This window comes from Sciurus carolinensis, chromosome 10, assembly GCF_902686445.1.
Source record: "Sciurus carolinensis chromosome 10, mSciCar1.2, whole genome shotgun sequence".
In the NCBI taxonomy this organism is placed as follows: Eukaryota; Metazoa; Chordata; class Mammalia; order Rodentia; family Sciuridae; genus Sciurus; species Sciurus carolinensis.
The window spans coordinates 28,805,885-28,817,179 of NC_062222.1; the positions used below are offsets into that span (position 1 = coordinate 28,805,885).

An 11,295-nucleotide genomic window follows, 5' to 3' on the forward strand; every position below is an offset into this window, starting at 1 on the left:
CTGAGGTAGAAGGTAAACTCCAGCTAAGAATTGCAGCTCCCTGGCAGGAGGCAGATTGGAAACCGCAGGTTCCCTTAGTCACCTTGGTTTGATTTTTATTATTTCATAAAAGCAAAACTTCACAAGATCTCAGGAATTTAGTATTTCTCAACTCTTCTGTACCTTTTTCTCGGTTACGTTTTCGAGAGAAAGGATTTATGTAAAACCTCAGTTAGACTTGGTTATGAAATTTCAGTACGTTCACAGAACAATCAGTGGTGCCTCCTCTGCTTGCCCCACAGAGACGTGAGTAACGGCCCCCAGTACCCAGAGCCCTCCCAGCCCAGCCTTCCTGCTGGACCCACAGGTGCTGAAGAAGACAAAGGTGAGGCACGGTACTCTCAGGGCCTGTCTTCCTGGCTGGAGAGCTTGGGAAGATAAAGCAGGGGGCAGAAGGGAGGTGGGGGCGTGGGGAGGCGTCTCCAGGCTGTACTGGGCATCACGAGGGAGGTGCCAGCTTGTGGGTGTGCGACATCAGGGCCTCTGCCCTTGCTTGCTGCTCTATCTTCTGACCTTCTGCATTGGTACTAAATGCCCTCTGCGTAGCTGAGGCAGAGATGCCCTAGCCCAGTGGCTGGGTACAATCCAGAGTCCCTGCAGGAACCCATTGCCCTAGTCAGAGATGAGAGAAAACAAAAGGGCCCGAGAAGTGAGGCCCACTTGGGGAGCAGGCCAGGGGTGAGGCTTCCACACTCCTGCCTGCTTCCCCTTTCCCTGGCCCTTTCCTCTTCCTGCTGCCACTCATATCGTATTTAAGGAAAAACAAACAAACCTGTTCATCTAGCCTCAGTGTCCAGGTGACCGGCCTTGCTCCTGCACCAGGCCTGGAGCCAAGAGCTGAGCTCCCCGAGGCTTGCCAGTGGGGAGGACAGAGCCTGGAGTGCGGGAGTGGGGGTGTCAGAAGGAAGCCCCTCCAACGCGGGGTCCATTCCAGGCCTCCCTGGGGCGCCCTCTCCTCAACCTCTTTGTCTTTGGTCTCCTCTCTTACTTAGGGCTTCTTTCTTGCCAAGTCAGGGCCAGGAAACCTGGCAGGATACTCCTGATTTTTACCCTCCGTGGTATCACTTAGTTGTAATGCACATACTTGCAAATTATTTGCAAATTGGATCAAATGATGAGTCTAGTAAAATAAATGTTTGTAATAAAAGAAAATTCTAAAATTGAATAATTCGTAATTTGCTAAGGCAAGATGAGGGGAGGTTTAGATGGTTCTACATTTGTTTCTGTGAGATAATTGAGGAAAGAGGGTTTGATTAATGGCAGAGAATTTTTAAAAAATTCAGAACGGACAACTGGGGCCGGGGGTGTGGCTCACGAAGAGCACATGCTGGGTTCACTCCTTGGCACCAAAACCTAATAAGCCAGAAAATCCTTTACTCACTTTCTGGTTTTTTTTTGTCAACTAGGGGCGTATATGTAATCTAGTATTCTGATCCATACTTGTGCGTGTGTGCCAAGAGCCGTAACCGGGTCCTCAGTCATAATCTACCTATTACACCTGGGCAGCTGTGACAATCCTTGATTAGGTCCTGAAGTCATAAAACCAGCTTTTGTCCACCATCTTCTGCCTTCAGAGCCTTGGTCCCGTCCCTCAGCTCCACCCTTACTTTCTTGCCTGGCAGAAGTGCCCTTGTCCACGGTGCACTCGTTTCCTTGACTCTTCTCCCTTCATTGCAGTAGAGTTGCAAAACCTGTCCTCACCCTTCCATTGCCTTCCGTCTCATTCTCTCAGTTGAGCTTGCTTTCTGTCTTCCTAGAAAAGAGAAAAGCCATTCAAGACCTTTCAGATAGCTCCTCCCACCCCCTCCTGCCCGCCCATGTCACTCCTCTCTGCTTCCCTCCTGTTGCAGCCCGTGGAGCTGTTGGTGCAGTTCTCTCCAAGGCTGTTGTCGCCCGCCTCCCATCCCTCCTCCATCATCAGTTTCTGTCTTAACAGGTCTCTCCCATCAGCTCGCAGATATACTGTAAGAATCCAGCAATAGCCCAGACCCCTTCTCCCCACCCATTTCAGTTGCTGCTGCTCCATTTCTCAGCTCCTGTTCTTGGGGGACTCCTCAAAAGAATGATCGGTGTCTGCAGATTCAGATTCTTACCCTCCTGTGCTCCATAGAAGATACTGCTCCCTAGCACCTGCCACCTCCTCTCCACTGAAGCAGTGCTGCTTGGTCCCTAGTGTTTCCACATTAAGTCCTTGGCCGGCTCTGTCTTTGGTTTCCATGTGATGTGCTCTAAGTTCCTGATTCAGCTCCTCCTCACCTCTCATGATCCTGGCTCTCCAGAGCATCATCTGTATTCCCCCTTGCTGATCTCATCTGTTTTCAAGGCTTTAAGTGTCACTGTGTACCCTGAGAACACCCAGATTTATGTCTTTAGCCTGGATCTCCCTGGAGCTCTGGCATCTTATCACTGACTGCCAGTTGACATTTTTTCTTGGGGTTCTAACAGGTACCCCAAACTACTTGATCATCTCCCTCAGAACTGCTCTGGCAGTTTCCCATTCAGTCTTTCTAATTACTCAGTCCCCAAATTTAGGAATCACCCTTGACTTTGTCTCTCTCGTGTCTAAGATATGATGCACAGCTGTCTTCTGTTAGCAGTCCACCTTCCAGATAGCCCAGCTTCTGGTCACTGTCTACCACCTCCACCATAATTTTCCTGGTCCAGGTCATCCTTGTTTCTCACTGTACCGTCACAGTAACTTCTAACAGGTCTTCCTCTTTCTACCCTTTCTCCATTCTATGTTCATTTTTAACACAGTGGCCGGGGTGATTGTGTTAGACACAAGTCAGATTGCATCACTGGCAAGAACCTCAAAGCCTCTGAGGTTTTTCTGCTACTTTCAATTTCACACGTCAGTCTGCTGCCGTTTTGTATGAGCTGGCAGAAGACAAGAGCCTCTGGGGTTCAAGACCCAGGACTTTTAGCCCAGCAAGCTGCATGAGCATCAGCGTGTTCATGCCGGTTCCCCTTGCCCCCAGTGCCATGGGGGTGACACAGGCAGGAAGAGAACCCTGAACTCAGGGCACCCAGTCTTTTACCATGGGTAGGAGACATCGTCTTTATTTAATTGGCCATTAAACACAAAAGGAGATATTTCTTTTATCTTTTGAGGCTTTGCCTAAAAGTATCCTTGGAAATACAGGCCAGAATAAAGGGATTTCTGTTGGCAAACAGTACAGAAATATGCAGGACCCATAGAGAATCGTATTTTATAATATGCACACTTCTTGTTTCTTCTTGACTCCTGAAAGATTTCCTCCTGAGTGCACTGTTCTACTAGCAATTCTTTTTTTTTAATATGTATTTTTAGATGTTGATGCACCTTTATTTTATTATTTTATTTCTATGTGGTGCTGAGACTCGAACCCAGTGCCTTACACATGCCAGGCAAGCGCTCTACCACTGAGCCACAACCCCAACCCCAGCCCCAGCAATTCTTTTTTTTTTAGTTGTAGATGGACACAATACCTTTATTTTATTTATTTTTATGTGGTGCTGAGAATCGAACCCAGTGCCTCTCATGCTAGGCAAGTGCTCTACCTCTGAGCCACAACCCTGCCCCAGCAATTCTTGATTAACCTGACCAACAGAAGGTGGGACCAAATCTGTCTGATTTGTCACATTTAACATTATAGCAGCTGCTATCAATAGGACTCAAGCAGCAGGATGAGGCTACTCTGCGCTTCTGACTTTAGTGTGCCCCAGAGAATCCCAGACCCATCCAGCTGAACACAACTCCCATAAACCACTGAGGTCAGCCATTGGCCTTCCATTTGGCAGGAGGTGTTACTTTGGGTATAGCAGAGTGTGTTTATGATTACGTAGATTCTGCCTTGGCCTGCAGGATGGCAACTGTATTGTCCCTGTCATCTCTGAGCAGTGAAATGCCTTCCAGGGTCAACATGATATCTTTGGTCACTTTGGCCTGACCAGTACCAATAGACAAATGTCATACCACCCTTGTTTTTTGTTTGTTTTTTTGTTTTGTTTTGTTTTGTTTTTTGTTTCTAAATTAGAGTCTCACTGTGTTGCCCAGGCTGCCTCAAACTCCTGGGTTTAAATGATTTCCCACCTCAGTCTCTCAAGCCTCTGGGACTACAGGCATGTGCCACCACAGCCAGCCGATGTCACCTTTTCCAGTTGGAGGACTCTCTTAGTGATTACTACTCAAGCATGTATAGGAACAAGAAGTTGTCACAAGGGCAGCCTCATTTTTGAGAAATTGTCGTATGTAGGCTGTGTGGTCTACTGGTAGTATTTCTTCAAACGCTGAAAGGTCTCTCAGACCCACCCCCAAGGAACAAATCTCTGCTTTTTTTTGGGAGGGAGGCCAAGTTCCCACCTGGCTTCCACACAGGAACAATCCTGGGGCACTTGTGTTATCCTGGGAGGAAGGTGTTGTTTACGGTTGTTGAACTTCCTCAAGGGGGACCTCCATGAGTCAGGGACACAGGTGGACAATGTCTCCAATGTGGCCTGGCTGACTGGTAAACTTGGGTTCAAAGTTCAGACGGAAAACAGTCTACTCTGTGTTAAGGGGAGACTAACATAGACCTGTTTCCATGCCACCAGCCCAGTGGCATCCGTCTGTCCCACTTGTGACTGAGTGACGGCTGTGGCAGCAACAACAGGAAGACACAGGTCCCGGCAGGGAGGCACAGGAGCCAGGCCATCCCCTGGAAGGGGACAGCGCGGAGGTGATCCCTTGACTTCAGAGCCCTCTGGTGGACCTGGGGAGTGGCACCCGGCTGTCAGTTAAATAGACGCATTTCAGCGGCTGGAGGTGGCCTCGTCCTTCACAGGGTCAGCTCCAGAAGCAATGCTGGAAGACGAGCCTCTCCAATGCCCCTTCCCCGGTGTAGATCCTGGGGTCTAAGGCCTCCCCTCCCGGCCAGGGTGCTTGCTCTCTGCACTCCCTTCTCCCAGGAACTGTAACTTCACCCTACTTCAACCAGATCCTCCTCTTCCCACCTTTTGTTCTAAAGGATCAAGTACAAGAGGTCGACAAGGCGTTTTTGAAACAGAGGCCCTTATGTTTCCCGCTTTGGCCTGTAACAGGCACTGGGCAGTGTGCTCCTCCAGGTGGTCATGAGCCTGTGGCAGGGGACCTGTCAGTCCAGGGAGGAGAACCCAGGGGCCAGAACCAGAACCAAGTCTGCATGCACTTGGTGCTCCTTTTGCTAGGCTGACACTGAAGTGTACCACCTGGCTCAGCCTGGGGGTTCTGTTAGGGGCAAGACACAAGCATCATGCTTCTAGAAATGTTCAGGGTGGAATTCTGAATGTTCAGAATAGATCTACGTTATCTCCCACCCACCCATGTGGTCCTGATCATTACCCGGGAAGCAGCCAGGAGGTGATCGCTTCCTGGGGAGAGCTGCCTTCCGTGTCCACACCACCTGTCAAGGTATGGAGGTCACAGCAGGTGAGGAGGTGGAGTCAGAAATCTTCTGAGAGGCTGTTCCAATGCCGAGCAATACCAGAGTGCAGGAGGTCCACCAGATACTTTGACTGTCAGCCCATTGGCAGGTGGCTTGGTTCTGGAAAGTCAGAGGTCACGATTCAGATTGTCTTTAAAGGCTGCAGTGTGGGGCCTGCTTGGCCATTTTGGCTAGAACTACAACACTGTCACCTGAAGTGCGTTGGTGCTGTTGAGCCCACTCAGCCCACGGGGCATCAGGGTCAGTATAGTCCATGTGTCAGGAGCGGACAGCAGCAGAACTGTGTGATGTGGCCTCCCTGACGTGAAACAGGTGAGCCTTCAGCAGTGGTCCCATTCTGGAAGGCCACAGCAGAAGCGCATAGTCTTCCTCTGTGTGCTGGTCTCTGAGGCAAGAAGTGCTGCCCGTCCAGGGCAGGGATGGACCAGCAGCAGGATGGCAATCTGGGTGGGGCAGACTCCACCTGGTCCTAGCAGAGGATGGGCCCCAACTTGGGCCTCTGCTTTAGCGGCTTAGAAGTTTCATGAGAAGCCAGAATTCTGTTCTGCATTTTGCAGTCCCAGAGAGTCTTTTTAATCTGCCAGTCTGTGGCTTTTCAGGTGGCAGGCTGAACTGTTAGGCACTCACTCTAAAAGTTCGTGAAGATACAGCGAGGTTTGTCGCAGGGAGAGCTTGCCAGAGCTGAGCACCTCCTTGGGTTCTGTCCACGGAGTGGCCGTGTGCGTTTTTGTGTCTGTGTAGCAGGCACTGAGGTTGGGTAGCTATGGTAGTCCAGAGGACTCCGTGAGGTTTCAGCTAAACCCAAACATGAGTGAGCCAGACCTGGGCATTTGGGAACCTCGGGGAATGGAGGGCCCCACGGAGCCAGCAGCTTTGCTCAGATGGCAGAGTGGGGCACCAAGGTGACCCAGAGGGACAGCGGCCCTTTATCCCATAAAGCAGAGATATAGGTAGGCCCAAACCAGCTACACAGGCATCAGCCTGTTGCCACCAGGTGTCATCACTGGCCCCAGGTGGACACCTGCATATGGTGGGGACGTGCCACAGGAGAGGAACCGTGAGCTTAGGGAACCCAAATCTTGTAAGGGGCAGTAAGCTTGCCTGCCCCCTGCCCTTTGCTCCAGAGGGAGACCCTACATTCCCCAAGGGTTTTGCTTAGCAAAAATCCTTAAAGCTAGTCCAGAACAGAGGCTGCCAGCGCCTCCACTCGTAGGATACACAGAAGTGGGAGAGCCCTGTGGGGACTAGTGTCCTGTAGCCATGCTGCCCAGGACCTTCTGTGGCTTCCTGTCTGACTCAAAGGCAGTGCCCAGATGCTTCAAGGGGCCACAGGCCATGTCCTCACAGTCAGTCCTCTGACCTCGCCCCACATCCTTCCACCCTCTCTTTGGCCACACTGGTACCCTTTATCTGGGGACTCTCCAGGCACACTGCTTTAGGGCCTTTGCAGACTGTTCCCAGTGCGTGACATGTGATTCCCCTTACCTGCGAGGATCCTTCTGCTTATCTCCTCAGAGGGGCCTTTGACTGTCCTGGTTAAATTGCTGTTTGTCTTCATAGTATGTGGACCTTCTGCCATGCTGTGCTTCTTTCTTCTTTGCTGTGTATCTCTGTTCAGTCGAATGTACCTTGTTCATGGCTGCATCCCGGTATCTATAATGGGGCCTTGCAGAAAGTTGGTTCTCTCATACCTGCCGAGTAGTGAACGCACACTGTCACCCAGGTTGGGAGGTAGTCGTGCATCATCTGAAGCAAAGACCAAAGCAGCATGCTGTATTTCAGCATCTATCCTGAAATGATATTCCGAAAGGGGTCTGGGAAAGTCAGTATGTGTGAGTGGTATTGGGTAGTATTTTCTGGAAAGAAGAGATGTTGAACTGGGTGTTAGGGGAGTGGTAGCCCAGAGCCAAGTGGGAAAGGGTGAACTGAGGACCTTGTTCTTTCCTGCAGGTCTGTACCCACCTGGAGACCTGTGGCCCCCACAGCCAGTGTGTCTGACAAACAGCTTGAGCTGCGCTTTGGAGAGCAGGGCACCCGGAGTGCTGCAGGAGCCCGCCGCGGCCCACAACAGGTGCGGCTTCCCCGCCCACCGCCTGGCCCCGCCCAGGACCTGCAGTTGGAATCTGAGTTGTGTGCTAGGGAGTCCCCACAAGTATCAGAAGGTGGCTGCTGCTTCAGGGAACTTCAGCTGTGTGTTTTCTCCTGCCTTTTGGAATTGTGATATCAGAAAATAACAAACCAGGCATTAAGAGACGCATGAGTAAAAGTTGGCGGCCCGTCATTACTTTCTTTTTTTCTAGATTGAAAAGATGACTTATTCGCACATGAGGTGAATTTGAAAGGCACTCACTCGATCCTGCTCCCTGAGCAGAGACTTCCATTTTTTCACAGCATCACTCTTGAAAACATTCAAAAATTCAAAGAATCAAAAGAACTTGAACATCAAAAAGTAGTTTACATAATGCTGATAACTTCTTAAATTTACCATTTGGTATGAATGTCACTCGATTTGGGGATCTTGAGAAAATGTTGATATCTTTGTTTAATGACAGAATCCACTGGACAGCTTTTGGGTCAGCACATTACAACAGCATTTGCTGTCTTTTTTCTGTAATGAGAGCCATTTGGCAGTTGTGATCAAAATATTGTGAGCTGTAGTCTTTATGGGGGTGTCTGCCCTGTGCTGGTCCTGTTCCCAGTGAGAGGAGGACATCTTGTCAGCCAAATCCTCCAGGTGTACGTAGGAGTGATTCTTCACAGGCCTGGTAAAGCCCAGGCCTTGGATTCTGTGTCTGTCCACTTGACATGGTGGTAAAGAATCGCACACCTTGCCCATGCCGTCCATCCTGCAGAAGGCAGGTCACTGGCAATGAGCGTTTAGTAAATCCTAGATTCTGTGGCTGGAGAAAGCACATCTTTTTTTTTTTTTTCCTAAATTGGGCAATTTGCAGGGATGAGGATGTTGGGAAATACAATGGTTTTCCTCTTTGACTCTTTGATTTTCCACTTGACTGTTGGCGTCCCATTTCTGAAACTAGACGTCTTGTGTTTTGTAGTAGTTTCATCGACTGGAGTGCAACTTGCGAAGGCCAGTTTCCCAGTGTGTACTGCCCGTTGGAACTGAACGATTACCATGCTTTTCCGGAAGGTAAAAGCTGAAACGGTCTCCATGACGTTATCTTACGTGGCCCTCCAAAAGTTCTCAGTCTGGGTGTCTGGGGGCTTCTGCATATTACCCTACTCTGTTTACTTCTTTAAATGAACAGAACTGGGTTATTTGTATTTATGTAGACCAAACAGTCTGGATTGTTTGTTGGATGGCTGGGGCCCTAGTTGTTTGCTGGTTTGTTTTGTTTTTAGGCAGGCAAGTCCCGTATGAAATAGATTTGTTCTTCCAAGTGTCCTAACTCTTCTGCCCCTGGGGTTGGTGCTACAAAAGGAACCCGGAGAGAAAATGGTGGACAGTTGCAGATGTCTGCTCTGAAGCGTCTGTCCTGATCAGTAAGAGCGATGGGATTTCCTTGCTCTTATTTTCCATTACAGTCTGATCATGATTTCTCATACTAGAGCTGAGAGCTGCCTTTTGCAGAAAGGGCTCTGGGTACACGCACTGCTCTTTGCTAACCACAAGAGGGTGCTTTGGTAGCTTTCTTCCTAGGTTTGTAAGGCTTCGTATTATTTTGTTGATGTCTGAGTGGTTGGTTCCCACTTGCTTTATCAGGCCTTCATGTGCAGGTGGCTGAAATTGGCATGACAGGTAATTTTTTAAATGGGGGGGGTGTGGCTTAGTGGTAGAGCACTTGCCTGGCATGTGTGAGACCCAACATCACCAAAAAACAACAACGAAAAAACCATTTAAGAACTGGTAAGAATCTTGTTACTATTCAAATCTATAGTAATATATGAAGTGTACTTTGTGTATTAGGAAGATTACCATCAAATACAGAAAAACAGGACCAAGGAATACGTTCCCCGCTGTGGGGCCCATGGACCGTGGATCTCATAGACAGGTTTAACCTTGAGACTGACTGACAGTGAAACAGCCCCCTGGTCCACACAGTGAAGTTATGTCTGTCACTTGACAGTATTGTAAGGCCTTGACTTGGTGTGTGTGTGTGTGTGTGTGTGCACATGGCTAAGACCAAGAATTCAGTGCTGTCTGTGAAAATGTTCACCCACGTGGCTGTCTCCCATTTTCTGCAGAAAACATGAATTATGCCAACGGCTTCCCTTGTCCTGCAGAGGTTCAGACCAACTTTATCGATCACAACTCTCAGTCAACCTGGAACACCCCACCCAACATGCCTTCTGCCTGGGGACATGCCAGTTACGTCAGCTCTCCGGTAGGTGTTCTCATCCTCTGCTCTTGTCGCGGGGACAGCTCAGAGTTGTTCAGTCCTCGAGCATAGCGTTCAGATCAGCCAAGGCTTGGCAGGTTTTAGGTCACAGAAGCCCAGGCTGGCTACCTTCTGGAGGAACCTAACATGTAGTCAGACAGGTGGGCGCCTGCGGACCGTGGCATTCTGACCTCCTCCATTGAAAAAGTCCTCAGCCTGCATCAGGCAGAGGTCGCAGGTGAAACTGCATCGGGGCTAGAAAGCTCTACGTGACACAGTTGCCTTTGTGTGTCCTCCCTGACCTTTTCCACTATGGTGACGAGATGGAATGAAAGTCCCAGGAAGTCAGTCAGGGGTTTGGGTCAGTGACAGGGCCCAACACCTTCTTTTTCACATCACTTTATCTTTTTAAATTTATGAAAGGCATTTGTGAAATCTTTCCTAAGATTGCAAGTAAGTTTACCCAGTCAGGTGAGGATTTCACAACAGCCCTCTTTGAGAAAAAAGGAGTAGAAGCAGTAATTTCCAGGTGCCTGGGTTGATGGATGGTGGTACCTCTGGTGCTTGTTCAGCCATGAGGCTGCCTTCCCGAAGCTGCTTTTTTTCTTAACCTTTTCTTCCCTCCCTCTTTATACCTCAGCCCTACCTCACCAGCACCCGAAGCTTGTCTCCAATGTCTGGACTGTTTGGTTCCATCTGGGCCCCACAGAGCGACGTGTATGAAAGTTGTTGCCCCGTCAGTTCCGCCACAGAACACTCAGCCCACATGGAGAGCCAGGCGGTCGTGTGCAAGGAGTACTACCCAGGGTTTAACCCGTTCCGTGCCTACATGAACCTGGACATATGGACTTCCACAGCAAATCGGAATGCAAACTTCCCACTGTCCAGAGACTCGAGTTACTGTGGGAATGTGTGAAAAGAATTGGATTTTTAAACAATGTGAATAAAAAGGCTTGTGTTTTGATTACTAGTGTAAACTGGTTGTTGAGATAGAGTGTGACATTGGTGGATATTTTGGCACTTTTATATGAGAATAAATTTTTTTTACAAAATCTGGGTGCTCTATTTTTTTAACCTCTTCATAAATCAGTGGCAGAGACTCAGCATCAAAATGTCATAACTTTCACCATCCAAAACATGTGTCAGACATGGCCAGCGTTTTAAATCAGAACAAGGGAGACTTCTGAGAAGGTTAAGGGTCGTGAACAAGTGACCCCCTGAGTTTCCCCTCCTGAGCATCCCAGGGAACTTTCAGAACATGGAGGTGCTCATTCTCAGACTTTCTAACTTAACTGGTCTGTGGCTCAGGCAATCAGGATTTTCCCGGAAGTTCTCCGTGGGTTGTCATGTGCACTCAGTATTGAGCACTTGCCCGAGGGACACAGAGGGCTGCAGGAGTGCTGGCCTCTTCTTGGCCTCGCCATGGCTTGGCCCCTGGAGTAAAGCAGAGAGCCTGGTGCTGTTCATCAACCCCCCTG

The 11,295-nt window shown here is 49.3% G+C and overlaps 1 protein-coding gene across 7 annotated transcripts in view; it reads left to right on the plus strand.

Annotated features, from left to right (window-relative positions):
• Positions 1-10,873, plus strand: part of Tmem131l (transmembrane 131 like) — a 167,679-nt gene extending 156,806 nt beyond the window's left edge. For 6 of the 7 annotated variants that reach the window (XM_047566814.1, XM_047566810.1, XM_047566808.1 and 3 more), the window contains exons 31-35: positions 282-364; positions 7,431-7,551; positions 8,537-8,628; positions 9,684-9,823; positions 10,458-10,873. In XM_047566814.1, the coding sequence (XP_047422770.1) occupies positions 282-364; positions 7,431-7,551; positions 8,537-8,628; positions 9,684-9,823; positions 10,458-10,733 (712 nt within the window). In that variant the 3' untranslated portion in view covers positions 10,734-10,873. The remainder of the gene's footprint in view (positions 1-281; positions 365-7,430; positions 7,552-8,536; positions 8,629-9,683; positions 9,824-10,457) is intronic. The other variant, XM_047566813.1, reaches the window with a different exon arrangement.
• The last annotated feature ends 422 nt before the right edge of the window (positions 10,874-11,295 follow it).